Source organism: Eleutherodactylus coqui, chromosome 1 (assembly GCF_035609145.1).
Source record: "Eleutherodactylus coqui strain aEleCoq1 chromosome 1, aEleCoq1.hap1, whole genome shotgun sequence".
Lineage (NCBI taxonomy): Eukaryota > Metazoa > Chordata > Amphibia > Anura > Eleutherodactylidae > Eleutherodactylus > Eleutherodactylus coqui.
The window spans coordinates 165,115,331-165,135,051 of record NC_089837.1 but is presented as its reverse complement, the minus strand read 5'-3'; the positions used below and the strand labels follow the sequence as shown (position 1 = coordinate 165,135,051).

Genomic DNA, 19,721 nt, shown 5'->3' with positions numbered 1-19,721 from the left:
ATTCACTGCAGTCCTTTGGCTACCTGCAGACCCTCGCTTCCTGTCTTTGCAGTTTATATACGCTTCTGCTGCTCGCCTCTCTCTTGGGCAGCAGCTTCATGTAGACTGTTGTGCATCTCTCTTCAGCTGTCTCAGCAGCACTTCAGCTTGTTTCAATAGTCCCTGCACTGTCCCAAACACTGTAGTGCAGCAATGTGCCCTTTATGTGGTGTCTAGAGTACCTAGAAGGTTCAGGCCAATACTCAGCATTTTTGCGGCAGGGCTTAATGTGGTGATTTCACTGGGGGCGGCAGCTGGGCCACTTATCTTTAGTAAGAGGGGATTGGGACAATGGTCTCCCCTCTTACAGCAACATGAACGTACATTGACGCCTATGTTAATCCTTTTGGAATACTCAAACTGAAATGTTGAACTGCAAAGCTTAGCCTTAAAAGAACTTTTTCACTCTCACATAATACTACTGTCTACATTACTCACACTGTAAAACGGAGTACATGGGGACATGAATTGTATCCATCAAGGTCAATGGACTTGTATCCATTAACGTGAAAGAAAAGACTTCCTTTCCCTGCCTACCTGGTCTCTGGTCTGTATACATAATCAGTAAGTGATACACACAATGTATGCATTAACTATATGTATTTTAGTTATTATTAGTTATGTACAGCATTCTGTTTTTACTTATACTTTACTGATCCACTATTCTTCATTAGATGTATGGACGCTACACCCAGGACCTCGGAGTTTATGCTAAAGAGGAAGCTGCTCGAATTCGTAAAGAAAGAGAACACCATAAGCCCGGCAGAGAGGAACAGCCGCGGGTGGCAGAGCTGAGGGAGTATGATGAAAGTCGCTGTGCCAAGTGTAGAAGTAAGCATATATGTAAAGTGTATGTGGGATAACATTATGGCTTTCAGCTTAGTTGGGAACCCACTGAATTGGGCTGTTCCTTGGCCACCACATTCTCCATACTTGACCCCTCGGATTTCTTCCAGTTTAAAGGGGTTGTCCCGCGGCAGCAAGTGGGTCTATACACTTCTGTATGGCCATATTAATGCACTTTGTAATGTACATTGTGCATTAATTATGAGCCATACAGAAGTTATAAAAAGTTTTTCACTTACCTGTTCCGTTGCTGGCGTCCCCGTCTCCATGGTTGCCGTCTAATTTTCGCCGTCTAATGGCCAAATTAGACGCGCTTGCGCAGTCCGGGTCTTCTGCTGTTCTCTATGGGGCTCCGTGTAGCTCCGCCCCGTCACGTGCCGATTCCAGCCAATCAGGAGGCTGGAATCGGCAATGGACCGCACAGAAGAGCTGCGGTCCACGGAGGGAGCAGACCCCGGCGGCCATCTTCAACCGGTAAGTATAGAAGTCACCGGAGCGCGGGGATTCAGGTAAGCGCTGTGCTGTTTTTTTTTTAAGTCCCTGCATCGGGGTTGTCTCGCGCCGAACGGGGGGGGGGGTTGAAAAAAAAAAAAACCCGTTTCGGCGCGGGACAACCCCTTTAAGGCCGCTGACCACTATGGACACCCAACAGCACCTTGTGAAATTGACAAATACAAGTGGCCTGTGGAATGGTGACCCCAGAAATGCTGTGTGCCATCTTTGCATAGCCGCTGATGGCGGTATTTCGGAACATTTTCTGTTAAAATAATAAAACTCAGTTTTTGTTTCCAGTCCTTAAACAGTCCATTACAGTCACAAATCATTTGTTAGTATGCTGATTCGTCTTAAATAGATTCCCTTTGGTTATTTTAGCACTGGAACAAGCATGCTTCACACACAAACCATCATGCAATGCTGGAAAGATATCTTTTGCCCCTGGATGGGTATTTCCTGAATGCCCTCCACATAAGGTTTACTATTATATAAGGCAGGGGTACTCAACTTGCGGACTGCGGTTCAAGTATGGACTGCAGCCACCTGTTGTCCGGACTCCTGCTGTCTGGGTCAGGAGTCAGGGAGGCATATGCCCACCTGCCCTCGCTCCTAAAATAGCAGCAGCTGTACACACAGGACCTGACATCGGACACTGTGCACTGTCTCACACAGCATAACCTCTTTCCTCCTCCTGGTTCCAGTGTACACTGCATGATGCCAGGGGGAGGAGTGAGATTATGCCATGCGAGGGTGCAGTGTCAGATGTCAGGTTCAGTGCGTATGTGTCTGCAAAGAAACTCCTGTCTGAACTACAGCGGCCGCAGTTCTGGTGCCACAGAGGGGTGCTCTATTAATTGGATGGGGTGTTCCCAGTATTAAAGGGGTGTTCCCATTTTGGCTTTTTAGAAAGAGTCAAGCGCTTAGCACAATGCTGTTTCTGTAATTCCTTGAAGTGAATGCGAGCTACGGAAACAGTGTAGCACAGGAGGGTGGAGAAAGTGTGCAGAAGCAAGTCATGGCTAGAAGAAATCTCAATGGGGGCCTGGACCTAGAGAAAAGAAAATCAAATATAGGCAACTCTAAACAGCGAGGACATTAAATTTGCACTGTAATCACTCTCACTTTTTGAGGTCGGTGTTCGAGTACATTATATAATAACTGTTTATTTAGATATATACTACAGCCGAACTGATGTGTGTAAGCCTGCCATGTTACAAAAGTTGTTAGATATCAATTTATTTCGGGAGAGGGGGGCAGATTCTGAGTTTTGCTATGGGTTATTCTTATGCTCCTGCTTCTATTTGCAACATGCGCACTTCCTACAGTACTGTGCAAAAGTTTTAGGCAGTTGTGGACAAAAATGCTGCAAAGTGAGAATCCTTTCAAAAATATAAGTCTTTATAGTTTTTTTGTCAATTAACAAAAAACGTGAATGAATGAAAGAAAAATCAAAGTCAAATCAATATTTGGTGTCACCCACCCTTTGTCTTTAAAACAGCATCAATTCTTCTAGGTACACTGGCACACATTCTTTGAAAGTACTTGGCAAGGAGGTTTTTTCAAAGATCTTGGAGAACTAACCACAGAACTTCTGAGGATTTAGTCTTGGTCAAATCCCTCTGTCAATTCTTGTAATGCTAGACAGACTCGATCATGTTGAGATCAGGAGTCTCTGGGGGGCCATGTCATCACTTCCAGGCCTTGAAGTACTTTTTTACACTGAAGATAGTGGTTAGTGACATTGCCTTTAAGGTTTGGGGTTGTTTTCCTGCTGCAGTCAATCAGACGCTTTCTATTTTTGAAAAAAAAAGTCTTACTTTGCAGCCTTTTTTCCCCACACTGGCCTAAAACTTTTGCACAGTACTGTAGATCCCTACCATGCTGTGAGCTCAGGTCACTTGGCTCCGTTGGGCTGGGATACTATTCTAGTGCTGTATTTATGTCATTAGCTTAGTTCTGGTATTGTATTTATGAAAGAGTAGAAAAAATCTAAAAAAAAATCATTTGGGTATTGTCATATTTGTAACAGACCCACAGAAAAAGGTATGTTATTTAGATTGGAACGTGAGTGCCGTAATAAGGAACCTTAAAAAACACTGGCAGAATTGCTTTTCTTTCACCCTGTTTCCCTGAAAATAATAAAGCGTTATACATTGTATGTGCCCCAAAATAATACCAATAAAAACTACAGCTTGCCCAGCAGCAAACAAGCTCTCATGTAGCCATGTCAACAGAAACATAAAATAGACAAATGCAGGTGAAAAGATACAAAAATCAGTGCATTGTTAAGTAACAAACTAGACCGCATCCCTATGGGTTTAACAGTTTAACAGAAAATTACATCAAATGAAATCATCTGTAAGGTGTATCTCCTGCAGAATTCTGTACATGTATTTTATTGTGAGTACAAAGGCTCGTACATGTACTTCATTATGCAAGAAATACACCCTGCAGATGACATACATGTACATCACTTTGAGTTAAGTAGTTGATAACCCCATGTAATGTTGATTATTGGAGAAAACCCTAATCCTGGCCACTTAATTCCTTAGATGCCACAGTTAATAGGGACTATGGCATCTAAGTTGTTAGAAAGGCTGACACAGGGAGGCTGCTCACTCTATCATCTCCATGAGATGTAACTGCCCATTGTTGATAGGTTGCAATGACAGCCAGGGGCCTAACAATGGCCCTCAGATCTGCTATCTTAGTACACCTAATTAAATTAATTGAATGCCTGTCAGACGACCTTCAAACTGAGGTAAGTGGACCTTTTCTAAAAAGTAGTTGAGTACTCCTGATATAAGCTATAAAATTGCATCTATCTTGTAGTTAAAGGGGTTGTCCGGCCAGAAACATCATAGCTCATTACTTCTGTTTGCCCATTTCCATGCACTTTGTAATATACATTGTGCATGGAAAATGAAGCAAACAGAAGTTTTGGACTTACCTGAAGGGGTGCCCCCCCCTGTGTTGACCCTCGGTCGTCCGTGGTTACGACAAGAAATCGTCTGCATTTCTTGTCGGGCCGGCAGCAGCTCTCGTCGGCGCTGGAACGCTCCTCTTCCCTTCCGCGCATGCGCAGTCCTTCTTTCTTCTGCCGGGACCGCGCTCTTTACCTCATCATCGCAGGGGACGCGCGCCGCCGGTCGGCGCATGCGCAGTACACTCACTTCCTGGTTTCATATACCAGAGCGGAGTGAGTGAGTGACTGCCTGCCGCTGCTGCTTGGACAAGAGCCAAGAAGACACCGTCGGGACTTTAAAAGTATGTGAAAGGGGAGAAGGGGAGTAGGGGAGTAGGGGAGAAGGGGAGAAATGTTGGAGAGATGGATGGATGGATGTGTGCACGGGGGGGGGGGGGGGTGCAGTGATGTGTGTGTGTGGTGTGCACGGACCGGCTGTCAGAAGTCCCGGGGGAAGGGGGGGTGTGTGGAATGGGAAAGATCGATGGATGGATGGATGGATGGATGGATGTGTGCAGGGGAAGGGGGGGGGTGCAGTGATGTGTGTGTATGTGCACGGACCGGCTGACAGAAGTCCCGGGGGAAGGGGGGGTGTGTGGAGTGGGAAAGATCGATGGATGGATGGATGGATGGATGTGTGCAGGGGGGGGGGGGTGCAGTGATGTGTGTGTATGTGCACGGACCGGCTGACAGAAGTCCCGGGGGAAGGGGGGGTGTGTGGAGTGGGAAAGATCGATGGATGGATGGATGGATGTGTGCAGGGGGGGGGGGGTGCAGTGATGTGTATGTGCATTGACCCGGCTGACAGAAGTGTGTGGGGGGGTCATTGTGAGAGGGGCACTATGAGGGCATGTGTGTGTGGGGAAATGTTTTACTTTACTTTAGCAGGGGGCGGGGCCTGGGCAGGGAGAGACTGTAGAGCAGTTCAATAGAGGTGGGCGTGTCGTGGGCGGGGCTAGGACGTGAGCTGAGGGAAATCCTGCCTTTTCATGTCTTACTACCATCGGGAGCGCGCACACAGAAGAGGGGGGGGGCGCAGGGCATGTGAGAAGGCAGCACAGAGGCGCCATCTTTGAAAACTGCAGAGAAGATCAGTCTAAGGTAATAAACTGACATTGCAGCTGATCTGCCGGCCGGTTTGAGCCCCTGTATGCTGTCTGTTACTATCCTTACTGAAAGGGAAGCAGCAGCATTATAAAAATTTTTACCCTGTGTGGCCGGACAACTCCTTTAAACATGTTTTTATCTGTCACATAATCATATAGTTATACAGACAGTCTAGCCTAGGGAAACTCAGGGGCTGCGTGGTTCTTTTTGAAAAGGCTCATTAGATGTATGAAGACTTATTTTCAGTCAATGCTGCATGGGAAAAAGTATGTACATTAGCTCATGTCATCCAAACCAGAGACTTTCATGACCCATCCTTTATCCCATAAAGCATCGCCTGAGAAAGTCTCCATACACTCGTTGCATTTCTTCAATGAGAACCAGTATCTTCAGACCCTGAGCTGCTTCTGATTCATCTCATTCGGCCAACAAGAACCCTGATTTGTACAGATGAGGGGCGAAAACCCCAAAACAGTCTGTCTACAGATTGGTTGCTTTTCCTTTTGGAGAAGTCTCTGGCTTGACTAACATTGGATCATTTGTAGACCAGAGAAAATATATAAAATTGTCAATGCCCTACAACATATAATGGTGATGATCCTTAGATAAAAAACGATAAAGCGGCGCCCCCCCCATGACCCAAGCCATCTGATGTAGAACGCGTCAACCCTTGCTCACGCCTCAAACACGTTTCATCCAGCGGTGCTCAAGAAATGCTGAACGTCTGTGGAGGAAGTCGCAAACGTCCGCGGACTTTCTCCACTACAAATTTGTGCTCAGAACCTACAACCTCGCCCTCCACCATGCCAAACAAGTCTACTTCACCTCTCTCGTCTCCTCACTATAGCACAACCCTAAATGGCTCTTTGATACTTTTTACTCCCTTCTCAGCCTTAAACCACAGCCCCCTGTGATGGATCTCAGTGCTGTAGAGCTGGCTGCCTACTTCAAAAAGAAAATTGATGACATCTGTCAGTAAATAACTTCCCAATCCCAGACTAGCCCTGACCCTAGTCTTGTCAGCACTGCATCTAGCTCCTGCTCACTGTCTGTACAAACGACAGAGGAAGAAGTCTCCAAATTGCTTTCTTCTGCTTGCCCCACCACCTGCGCTAGCGACCCTCTTCCCCCACATCCCCTCCGATCCCTCTCCCCAGTGGTCATCTCCCATCTCACCACTATATTCAATCTCTCTCTGACCTCTGGCATCTTTCCCTCCTCTTTCAAACACGCCATCATATCCCCACTGCTAAAGAAGCCAACTCTTGACATGACTGACGCTGCCAACTACCGGCCCATTTCTAATCTCCCCTTTATCTCCAAACTACTAGAACGCTTAGTTTACTCACGCCTTGTAAGCTATCTATCAGAGAACTCTCTCCTCTTCCCCTTGCTGTTGAGGTCCCCTAGGGCTCGGTCCTCGGCCCCCTCCTTTTCTCCATATACACAGCCCCTATTGGACAAACCATCAGGAGTTTTGGCATCCAATACCAACTCTACGCTGACGACACCCAGCTATACACCTATTCCTGTGACATCTCTGCACCTTTCCTCCAAAACATCACCGACTGTCTGTCCACTGTCTCTAACACTATGTCCTCTCTCTACCTAAACTGACCTACTGGTATTTCCGCCCTCCACTAACCAACCTCATCCTGCCATCTCCATCTCAGTGTGTGGCGCCACCATAACTTCCAGACAGCATGCCCACTGCCTTTGGGTTATATTCACCGTAGATACGCTAAAAACGCTTATTGTTGCCCTCATCCACTCTCGGCTTGATTATTGCAACTCGTTGCTGATCGGCCTCCCCTGCACCAGACTCTACCCTCTCCAATCCATCCTGAATGCGGCAACCAGGCTCATCTTCCTGTCCAGCCGCTACTCAGACGCCTCTGCCCTGTGCCAGTCACTGTACTGGCTGCCCGTTAAACACAGAATTCAATTTAAACTCACTACCTTCATCGACAAAGCCCTCCACAGCGCAGCACTACCCTATATCGCCTCCCTCATCTCAATCCATCACACAGCCCGGGATCTCCGCTCTGCTAACGAAACTAGACTGCGAGCCCCTCTCATTTGAATTTCTCATTACCGCCTCCAAGAGTTCTCCAGAACGGCACCGGTCCTCTGGAACGCACTGCCAAAGGCTATCTGGGCAATCCAGGACTCGCAGAACTTCAGGCGTGCTCTAAAAATGCACCTCTTCAGGAAGGCATACCGCATTCCCTAAACAAACCCCTCTGTACGCCGCCTGATAACATGCTCCCTGACCTACTGACTGCAATCCTTACCAGCGACCATCAACTGCCCCTGCAGTCATACCGATTCTGCCGTCACACGGCTAAATGTCTGACCATTCTCTATGTGTATAGCATCCCACACTCTCCACCTCACCATACCGTGCCCATCTCCAGCCCCTTTACCTTCTGTATCACCTCATTACTTGTAGTATGTAGGCTTGTTGGAGCAGGACCCTCACCCCTATTGTTTCCATCAACTGATTACTATTGTAACCATGGTTCTGTAATTTTTTGTACTTTTGTCTTTCTGTATTCCCCCTATGTAAGCGCTGCGGAATATGTTGGCGCTATACAAATAAAGATTATTATTATTATTATATTATTATTAAAAAACACATTTCAAAATGATCACCTCATGTTCTCAGTCAGCTCGTCACCTTTGTCAGTCCTTGATACTTATGACATCTATTTATTTGTATTTTCCTATTATAGTATTAATAAATGGACAGATCATCTGATTAGGACTTTCACTCACCACTTCCCAGAAATATAGCCTTTATAACTGTTCCATTCCTATTACCCTATTGTTTAAATGTTGTATAAACACTTTGTGTTGTGCGTGTAAACTTTCCCAGATATTTTTGGGCACTTAAAACGGAATGCTTAGGACAGCCAAGGAAATGCAAGGACAAGAGGGGCACACAAGACAGCAGCATACATGACTGAATTGAACATCACATTTATAGAAATTGGAAAGCAAATTAACCCCTTAATGAAAGCCCATTTTAGACCCTAATAACCAAATAATGTTTTTTTTCCACTGTCACATTCCTAGAGCCATTACTATTTATTTTTACAATCGATATAGCTGCTATTTTGCATGACTGCTAGAATTTTTTTTAATGGCATTATTTTGGGGTCTATATAATGTATTTTATAAGTTATTAATTTGGGGGGAGGGAATTCAGTGACAAACAAAGAAAATTCTGCCCTTGTTTTTTTAATTTTATTTTTACAGCTTAAGGCCAGCTGCACACGGCCGTGACGGGCTCCACCGTGGAATATTCCGCGGCGAAGCCCGTCACGGCGCCCCCCAGAGACCCCATACTTACCAGCGGATCCAGCTCTCTGGGTCCCGCAGGACGCTTCGGCGTGACGCGCCGCAGCGTCATGTGACACGCCGGTCACATCACAAGACACGCCCACAGCATCACATGACGCGGCCGGCATCACTGGCTCTAGCCAGCAGATGGCACCATTGTATAATGGTAGAAAGAGAAAGCCCTCTAGCAAACCCTGAATCCAAAATTGGATTGCAAAGGGTTAAGTACTTTTAAAAAAAAAATTTGTTTTTTAAGTAGTAAAGGGGAAAAGGTGGGGCTTTGAAGTTTTTATTTTTTTTTTTACTATTATACGTTAACTTTTTATTTTTGTCCCAGGGGACCTTATTATCAGCATCTTTTATCATTCTTCTAATACACTACTATAAATCAGATGTTGGGCTTGGTGCAGTTTCCCCTGCGTACGGTATACTTAATACATGAAGAGACGCAGACCTATTAATTTATTACCCGCATCCACAAGACCTCTGTGTGCCTTCTCAAAAACATACCTGGCACACATTTCTGGTATAATTTGTGCCAATTTCTAGCGTAAATTATACATAAACCTGTCCGTCTGTGACGGCCATGCCTCTCCTGACAACTTTGCCCACTTTTCAAAAAAGTGGCTAGGCCGGTGCAGAATGAAGAAAAGTCACACATTCTTACACAAATATCTTCTTCTTCAATAATTTGCTACTTTTTTACGCCAGAGACTAGCATAAAGCCCTTTTTAAACGTGCCCCAATGTGTCTTTTGTTATGTATTTTAGTTCTTCATTCCTTGAACTTTTTTTCCAGTCTGTTGCGTACACTCACAGCGGATTATACTGTCTCGTATTGGAGAGGACTGGATTTTCCTTATTTTGCTGGGTTTAGTGATGGCTTTGGTGAGCTGGGTCATGGATTTTACAATTGCTGTGTGTTTACAAGGTGAGAAACAACCAGAATTATAATGCATTTATCCAGATACTTGATTTTTCTTCTTATTTCCAACAAGCTAGATGCAGATTCTAGAAAATGAAATCATTGATTTAAAAACAAACTCCATTTTGGGAGTTTGTGTCCCCAGCAAATTACCTTTGGGATGACGTATTCTAAGGGCTCATTCAGAAGAGCGTTTCTTTGCATGCGCGTATGTGCGCACAAAACAGCGTGTCAACGGATGTGCAAAAAATTCGCATGACCGAAGCTCCATGCCCAATCCTTTCAATCGGGCCACCGCTGCTGCCGGCAGCACCATTGAAAGCAATGGGATGCAGGCAACCCCCGCAATGATTTTCGGGAAAGGGCTTTAAATATAAGCCCTTCGATGAAATTCATCCCTAGGTGTAGACAAAAAACAAACATTACTCACCTTGCAGTGATGTCTGGGCTCCGGCGCATCTTCTCTCTGGCATCCCTGGAACTGTTCTGAAGCACTTTTCCTGGGCGGGGATTTAGAAATCCCTGCCCATGAAAAGCGCTGGGTCTGATTGGCTGAGCGCTCAGCCAATCACAGGCAGCACTCAGCCATTCATTGAATGACAATCACAGGCAGCGCTCAGCTGTCATTCAAGGAATGGATGGGTGCTGCCTGTGATTGGCCGAGCGCTTAGCAAATCAGACCCAGCACTTTCCCTGGGCAGGGATTTTTAAATCAGGTGAGTGCTTTAGAACAGTGCGGGGGATGCCAGAGAGAAATGTGCCAGAGGCCGGACAGCATTGCTAGGTGAGTAATGTTTTGGGGGTTTTTTTCTACACCTAGGGATGTGGTTTTTGAAGAGACAAGCCCTTTAACATACTGTGACATGCACATGCTGCCTATTTACAGTGCAAGACACTTTCCTCTAACATGCATCACCAACCATATGCCCCTATGTACAGGGCAGCCAAGTAGCACCCTCTTATTACAGTATAGCCAGACATGTGCTCTCCTATATACAGTGCCAGACCCTCTGCCCCATGTACAGTAGTGCTCACTTTGGAGGTGCAGTGTGAAGTATTACTACTATCTGCTGGCCACACTGTGTCTCTTTTAGCACAGCGAAGACATAATGAGTTAATGTCCATTTACACACACAGATATCTTTCAAAAGATTGAAAGATCAGTGATCGTTTTGCATAAAAGTACTAATAGGCACTAATTGTTATTAGTACTTATCAGCTTCATTTGCATGCAAATGAGCTTTTGTGAGCTGTTACAGAACTCAGCAGAAGGTCTGAGCTCTGTAATTAGCTGTATTGTTCAGGCTCCCCTTTGAGAATTCAGGACCATGGACAGCAGACATAGCCTGCAGTCCTGCTTATCAGCTGTTCTGCTGAATGACAGTTTTCAAGCAGAACTGAAAACCCTCCTTCGGCTGAAAACTGAAAGATGGGCACATTTACACGCCCATTTAGACGATCAATGCTCAAAATTCGTTAAAAGTGTCGCAATCAAGTGATAATTGTTACGTGTAAACGCGCGCCCATCGTGCATTTTTCATTAGTCATTCGTTCATCATTGTCTTTCAGTCCGCTTAAAATCCATTGTTTGGCAGTTCGCTTATCGTTTGGTTTAAATGTAAATTGGTCAGTCTTTAAACGAATTTTACCTCATTTTTTTACCCTCACTGATGCACTTCTATTCAAACAAACTGTCGTTCAATTATCGTTTATTGTCTATTTTCCAATGATAATCGTTACATTTAAAAGGTCGTCTTTAAAACAGAACCATCACTCACTTTCAACACTTTTAACAAATTTTAAGCGATGATCGTAGCGTCTAAATGGACCTTTAGACACAAAGATTATCACTCAAAAACGGCTTTTGAGTGAATTTTGAGCGATAATCGTTGTGTCTAAATGGGGCTTAAGCCACATACTATGTGGAACTGGAGAGGGGAGCCAGAGCCGCCGATTGTCCACCACTGGTGTAGACTATGATGTGAATTAGCTGGGGCAAGAGCTTCTGCATCAGCATCTTACCAGGAACTAGAGATAGTGAGCAGTAGAAGATCTGACGTATTGTTGTAATGCTGGATCCCATCCATCAGTTTATAGTCTGCCTTATGCTATGAGCTTCCATTTCCTGTTTTTTTTTTCTAACCTTGTCTTTTTTTCTCCCAAATCATCACTCACAGCTCACAAATGGATGTACGGTGGATTAGAGAGCAACGTTTTTCTGCAGTACTTGGCCTGGGTCACATATCCCGTTGTCCTCATCACTTTCTCTGCAGGATTCACACAGATTCTGGCACCTCAGGCAGTGGGTATGTGCAAACACCTCATGTGTACCCTTGTGGCACATATTGACAAGCGCTGCGCAAGGTTTCTACTGAAATATTAGCACAATTATGCCAGATGGCGGTTTTGATGTACATTTTCATCACTGTTTTAGATACGATTGTTTCATGATTTACTGTTATTTTCCTTGTAGTAATAACCAGCCCTGACAGCTGCACTTCCCTTACTGATACATAGATTGTTATAAAGTATCTCTGACCAATGTAAATGATCAAAGCTGCACTCCTGTGATCTGTGGCTGACATTTTTAAAGGACTTTTTGTGTCTATTGTGATAAACTAACACCAGTCCTTATCCCTGGTCCAGTACGGGCATTGAGACCCCTGCTGTGTACTCTGACATTTGGCTGCTTATCATTCTAGTACTGTTATTATCTGACATTACACCATATCCCACTTCACCTTTCAGATGGAACAAGTCTTTTGCAATAATCAATCCCCTACTCTTCACATATTTCCTGATTAATTGGTGATGCATTGAGCAATAATTGCATAAGAAAACATGTTATAAAGTAGAAGATAAAAGTTCTGGTTATCGGTGATAGGTTATTACATAGTAAGCACCTGAGGATCTCAAATGCCTTGAAGGGCAGCCAAGTGGAGAACTTTTTTCTTGGCAGATATTGCCCATGGATAGCTGGTGCTCATGTTATCACTAATATAGCGCCATCCCTTCTTCATGATAATTTTCATTTACTGTCTCAAAGGCTCTGGCATACCAGAAATGAAGACTATTCTGCGCGGCGTGGTGCTGAAGGAATATCTAACACTTAAAACATTTATTGCTAAAGTTATCGGACTGACTTGCGCTCTTGGAAGTGGAATGCCATTAGGAAAAGAAGTGAGTACGGAATTATTTTTTAAGTTAATTTGAAATATTTGACTATGTTTTGCTTAGGCATCATAAGATCGGTCTCAGCGAGTTATTTATGCATGGTTCATAGGGAACATGTGAATGTTGTCACTTAATTACCGTTCACTGGAGCACATTTTCTAAGACAAGCTTTTCATCCATATTTCGCAGAGAATTGCTGCTGGAGTAAGATATGCCAAACGTACCGTATTAAGAAGCACAAGCCTCTTAATACAATTGGCACGTCGTGGGCCACCCGTGTGTCTCCTGCTGAGGTTTACCCTTAGGAAAACCTGACATAGTTTATGCCATTTCCTGACATAAATTATAGTGAGTTTGACCAGCCACTGCCAACTCCTCCAACTTGTTTTCCTTAAATAAAAGTGATGAGGCTGACAGTTATGTAGAATACTTGGTAGGGAGACTGTTGCTGTTACCTCCCGCTCTAGACAGCTTTTGCAGAATATCCTCAAAAAGCCCAGGTGAAGTGGGTGCCTAATCCTGGGCTATAAAAGAAGACGGGAGCCTGGGAAGTCACACATAGACTAATGAGGATCTCAGGATCATTGCCTTTCCTATTTTTCCTAATCTTGCAAGATTTGTGCGTTGCGAGACCACAAATCTCACCCGAGTATGAACCACATTCTTTTGAATGGGGTCATACACATGAGTGATGTGGGAAACAAATCGTGGCACGTCGTATCTTGTATTGCATCACCCATTGTTTTAAATGAGGTCAGCTAACTTCACACGGCCCAATATCGCGCTCACATGCATGAAGTTAGCCTTAAGGCCCTTTTAGACAAGGTAACTTGTCGGGTGCAAATGCCCAACAGGTCTTCCCAGCGATAATCGTTCCTGTGCTTTTATACAGGAATGAGCATCGCACAGTAAATGGAGATGGAGCGGGTCAGGGATCGTTCCAGCCTGCCCGCCTTTATTCCCAATAAACAGGCAGTTGTGCATAAGTGAAAGACTGCCTGTTTACACGGACCGATCCGTTTCTCAGTTTTCTGCATGCAGAAACTGAATGATGAATGAGAAGCAAACAAATTCTCATTCGTCGTTCAGTCGGGGAACACATCTGCACTAAACAATCATTAAGATTCCCGCTGGATGCAGGAATTTGAAGAATTTATTGACCCGTGTAAAAGGGCCCTTAGTTAGCACCTAGACGGGCGTCTATTTTGTTTCGTTGTTCATGGGACATACTATACGAACCTGCATTATACTGCTGCCATTGTTTCCTGGACTAAATACAGCAAAGTTTTGGACTTGAACTATGTATTGCTTTGTCATTGATCATCCCATCCCCATATGCAGAGATTTCGACAAGTTGCAATAAAATGTTTTTCACCTTCTAGTTTTTGCCGGTTCTTCCATATTTGTCATTCTGAATAGTTTCTGTAAAATGGAATGTTAAACAAAGGGAAACTTATTAGTCAGAAAACAGGAACCACACCCATATCTTCTATGTGAAAAAATAAGTGCCCCTTAGGCTTTATTCCCACGAGTGCATATACGCCACGTTTTCACTCCCGGGCGCATATACGGTACCCATCTAAAGCACTGGTTTCCAAAGCAGCCGTTCACATGGGTGAATATGCAGCGTGTAAATACACCGGCAGCGTGAAAAAAAGAACCTATACGCGGCCGGCCCATATACGCTCAGCCAAAACATAGTTCTGGAACTATGTTTTGGCCAATATATGCCGGCAACTCCAATGGGAACAGGGAAAGAAAAGGGAGGGGGAGGCATTTATGCAGCGTCCAACGCTGCGAAAAGCTTGCCGGTGCTTCTGTATAGACACTGGAAGGCTGAGCGAGGATTTTCCAGGGTGCGGTGTACTTTTTCGCTAAAAACCAGGCTCGTGGTCATGTGAACAGAGACAAGAAAACGCTGTCTGTGATCGCGGAAAATCTGAATAAAACACGAAGATACCGTATGGTAAAACACTGCTTAAAAATCGCAGTGTTTTACTGGCTTGTGGTGCTGTGTATCACCGCGCTTGTAATCGCATATGCCTGAGCATGGCAGCATGCCTCACGCACGCATCATGCACTGGCTTTCTGGTTTCTTCTTTTTTTTTAACTTTCCTTCTATTTTCTCTTAGTAAAGTTGCGTAAAAACGCTGCACATGTGCAAAGTATGTGTGTATGTACAGCATTTTCGGACACACCCATAGAGAACAATAGAGCTCTATCGCGTGTAATACGCTGTACAATAGAACATGCTACATTCTTTTTTGCGCACTGTAAATGTTTTCCTTCAGTCCAGCCAAAGTATATAGTTGTAAAAACGTAATTGTTTTGCTTGTATTCCGTGTAAAGGATTCTTTACAATGCAAACTATTTGTACATTTGAGTTTTTATAAAAAAAATAAATATAATAAACTGCTACTGATGGGGGCTAAAATGTATGTGGATGATCTGTCAGGAATGTTAATGTTTCAACATGTCGTTATGTGCATATTATTAGAAGTAGATGGAACTACACAGGAACCAGTGGGCCGACACATGACAGATAATACAAACACATGGAGCACAAATGACGCATGCAAAATCCTGAAATAGGATTACCTGCGAAAGTAATCCAAAACAGCATTTATTTGTTTGAAGCAAATATGTCTCAGTCAGCAATCTGCCAGCGCAGCACACGCCGTCACATTATGTATCAGTGAATGGATGGAAGCTGACATTTCTCCTTCTCATCTCCTCAGGGCCCGTTTGTGCACGTTGCCAGTATGTGCGCCGCTCTGCTCAGCAAGTTCATGTCTCTTTTTGGTGGAATATACGAGGTGAGTACATAAGGTGACGCTCCCCACCGGCATTGCTTCTACTCTTGTGGAAGACCATGGCTCTCTAGTGCATTCCGACTGTCTTGCTGTAAACGAGGATGCAGACATTGGGCTATGGAACCATCTGATTCAGTTCCCCTTGTATGCAACTGGGAGAATGCAATTTTATAATAATGCAGAAAAAGTACTACTGGATCTTATCAGTAATGTGCATCTTATGAGACATAACTGGAAACATTGTGCTTGAGTTGCACGAGGAACTCTATTGATGTCCTTGCATGCAGCCGCGTTAATGTCACATGCAGTGACCGTACATTGCCAACTTTTGGGATTCATTAGCCAAATCAAGTATAGCTCACTAAGGCCGCTTTCACACAAATTGTGCACAAATATGAACCCCATTCTTTTCAATTGGTTCATACACACGAGCCATTTTTCTTTTCCCGCAAGAAAAAATCGCAACACCCCCTATCTTTGGGTGTACCCTCGCATTACCCATTGTCTTGGATGGGGCTGTGAATCACGGCCCGATATCGCACTTGCTAACATGCAATATCCCCTCAGATGCAAGGCAATTTTGTATCAAACCCACGTCTCATCACTTTGGAGAAGTAGCGATCCTTGCTGCAGCTCCCAGCCGAGGCAGAAGAATGCGGAGTATCTCCCATTGCTTTCAATGAGGATACCTTACATCACACTCACGTGCACCTAGCACGCAGTGCAATGCTGCTGCCGGCCCCATTGAAAACAATGGGCTCTGTGAGGGCACGCCCAAAGATAGCCCCAGCAAGTGTCAGCAATAGGATATAGGGCTACTTTCTCAGTAGGATAACCTGTATTATCTTTAAAGGTATTAACCAAGCAAAAAACATTTTTGCAAAGCAGCTCACCAGGCCATATAAAAGTGAAAGAAGCAATATTCGCCTCACCCAATCTCCCACCGCGCCTGTTCCAACCATGCCCAATGCTATTCCATCTAAGTACGCTCTGGAAATGCTAGGATTAAAAAATACCCCAGTCTGCAATCAGGTATGCCTGTAACTGGGCTCACGGACCTCATTATTATGTTGCCTTATTGCCCATCGTGGAGGGAACACTGGTGCCTGGTCCCTCACTGCTCCCCACTCCCTGCTGCAGCAGCAACGACGTTCCTGCATAGGGATAAGTACTGCTGCAGTACACTAGCTGAACTGAGCCAAGTGATTGACTGCAGCGGTCACATGTCACCGGTGATGGCATCACTGCTGCAGAGGTGGACTAGCCATCTTCTGACCAGGAGCAATGAGGGATGGCGTGAGAGGAGCATGGCTACCTTTATGTTTGTACAGCCTGAGGGGCAGCTTTGAAAAAAAAATATTTTTTGCTTGGATAACCCCTTTAGGTCATCCTATTGGTATCACCATATTAGGCCTCGGTCACACGGGCGTTTTTTCGCACGATTTGCGGATTGCATGACGGATGCGCATCCGCAAATCGCGTGACCGGGGCCGACGATTCGCCAAAAAATCTGCAACAAGCAGCGTTTTCGGCAAAACGGCTCAGCGCTGCCCGCTATCAGTTGTGGCAGAGGAGAACGATGTCCGCCCATTGAATTCAATGGAGCTGTCGTTCAATAGCTGAGAGCTGCCTCTAATTGGTCCCTGCGCTCAGCCAATCAGAGGCAGCACTCAGTCACCCATTCATGAATGGGTGAGTGAGAGCTGCCTTTGATTGGTGAGGGTTGTGACCAATCAGAGGCAGCCCATTCAGCTCCCGCCTGCTGAATACTACACAGAGCAGCGGTTCAGGAGAACTGCCGGCCGGACACGGCTGAACTCCGGCTGCAGGAAAAAGGTGAGTATACTTTTTTTTTTTTAATTTTTACACATTTTAGGATGGTTTTCAGGGAAGGGCTTATATTTTTAAGCCCTTCCCGAAAATTCATCCTGCGCTCGCCGGCAGCCCATTGCTTTCAATGGAGCCGGCTCCATTGAATTCAATGGGCGAACATCGTTCTTCTCTGCCACAGCTGTTACAGCTGTGGCAGAGGAGAAGGATCTTTAGTATATGTTCTCAATGGGGTCGGCGCTGCTGCCGCCAGCCCCATTGAGCGCATATATAGAACACAACGAATCGCAGAACGCAGATAGGCGCGTTCTGCGAATCGTTGTGTCCTATAATTTATCGCACATCCGCATAAAAAGCGGACATGTGACCGATCCCATTGCGAAGCATTGGGTCTATATCTACGCGGATCGCATGCGCAAATCGCGGGAAAAAAACGCCCGGCCTTAGATGGAAGATATCACCTAGATTCTTTTTTTACTAATTTAATCCACCCCTGAAGTATATACCCATTTACACGCAAAAATAATCTTTCAAGCAACTGTAAGATTGAAAGATTTTACGATCTATTCACATAAAGTGTTAATGTCCATTGACACTTTATCATCTTCATTTGCATGTAAAAGGGCCTCCAGGAGCTGTTTGCACAGCCCAGTGTGTGATTAATCACACCTCAGCTGTACAGACAGCTGCATTGTTCTGCTCATGGCTGCTGGCAGATTACAATGTTATCTGCCGACTCCCATGGAGATAACAGTGTGTGGTCTACTGACAGATAAATGTGTTCGCTTTATTTCTCAGCAGTTGAATGATACGTTTTAAGTTTACCTTAAAATTATCGTTCAAACAAAAATTGCACAAAGTGTTTTCGGTCGTTTGAACAAATTTTGAGCGATAATCGTTACGTGTAAATGGGGCTTTATTTCTAATCAGTTTTTTTATCTTATTGTTAAAAGTTTTTGTACCTGTGAGTTATTTGTCACCACTTTTTAAATTCATTTCACAAATGTTTCATTAATATATATGCGTAAAAAAAGCTATTTATTTCTTTAACTTCTAATATTTATAAAATTATTCCGGCGGTATAAACATGGCAATAGCCTGCAAGATAGCATTAAATGAGTCGACTTCAAAAAGTGGTGACAGATAACCCACCGGTACTAAATTTTTTAAAATATTTTTTACAAGACTATGATGTAGGCCATCTTGCCTGGGCTGTTGCTCTCCTCTATTAACAGAACCATAGAAAACCGGGGTCTGGAGATGATCATTGACCAATATGAAAGAGTAGTTTAAGCATGCTCTGTGACCTATGAACAGGTCACTGTGCAGGGAGGGGGAGGAGGTAGCTATGGTGAAGATAAGTTGCCATTGTGGAAACTACAAGATTTCATTATTATTTTTTATATAGATTGTGACATGGGCAATTTAAAAAAATGACTACATTTTTAATATGTTTAAAATAAAAATATGATTTAAATCATGGGACATTTTCTGATTTTCTTTATCAGTGTTGTGATTCACAATGTATTGGCTGTAGGACCTCTAACCTGTCTGCTTTGATATATGCAGTTTACCTGTTTACCCTCAGTAGAGTTTGTCAGAAGCAGTGCGATTTACACCCCGAAGTTGCTGATGGTACTAACAGGAATACTTCTTACGTTGCAGAATGAGTCACGTAACATCGAGATGCTGGCTGCCGCTTGTGCCGTTGGAGTTGGATGCTGCTTTGCTGCCCCTATTGGAGGTAAGTGGGTTGAGTGATTCATGAGCATCTGGGGGAAGAGACAAGATGTGGGAAAAGTCTTGAGAAGAATGTAAATGATTTGTGGGTGGGAAGATACAAGGAAAGGCTGCTGAAGCATATGCATGACCTTTACCTAATTTTATAGTTATGCCATGAAAACAAGGACAAATATGTAGGCGGCCTTGCAATGTAGTGAGTGTGGGATATCTTAAAGAGCATTGCAAATAATGGAAAATGCCTTAGATTTAGTTATTGAAGGTCCTGTGTAATGCTGTGGTCAAATACAGATTTTTTTATCATGAGTAAAGTAGAATCTGATGCATTTTAAGTTTTTCCTCTTTGTGCCTGTTGGGTCACCCTCACACCGCATCAGGAAATGCAGCAACTTTTGATTGTGGCATTTTGCCGTGATTTTACCGCCGTTTTCAGACTTGTTTTT

At 44.3% G+C, this 19,721-nt stretch overlaps 1 protein-coding gene across 2 annotated transcripts in view; it reads left to right on the top strand.

Annotated features, from left to right (window-relative positions):
- Positions 1–19,721, top strand: part of CLCN2 (chloride voltage-gated channel 2) — a 138,243-nt gene that overhangs the window by 56,967 nt on the left and 61,555 nt on the right. For both annotated transcript variants that reach the window (XM_066603404.1, XM_066603395.1), the window contains exons 2-7: positions 714–870; positions 9,596–9,727; positions 11,899–12,027; positions 12,768–12,901; positions 15,634–15,711; positions 19,204–19,282. In XM_066603404.1, coding sequence (XP_066459501.1) covers positions 714–870; positions 9,596–9,727; positions 11,899–12,027; positions 12,768–12,901; positions 15,634–15,711; positions 19,204–19,282 — 709 coding nt within the window. The remainder of the gene's footprint in view (positions 1–713; positions 871–9,595; positions 9,728–11,898; positions 12,028–12,767; positions 12,902–15,633; positions 15,712–19,203; positions 19,283–19,721) is intronic.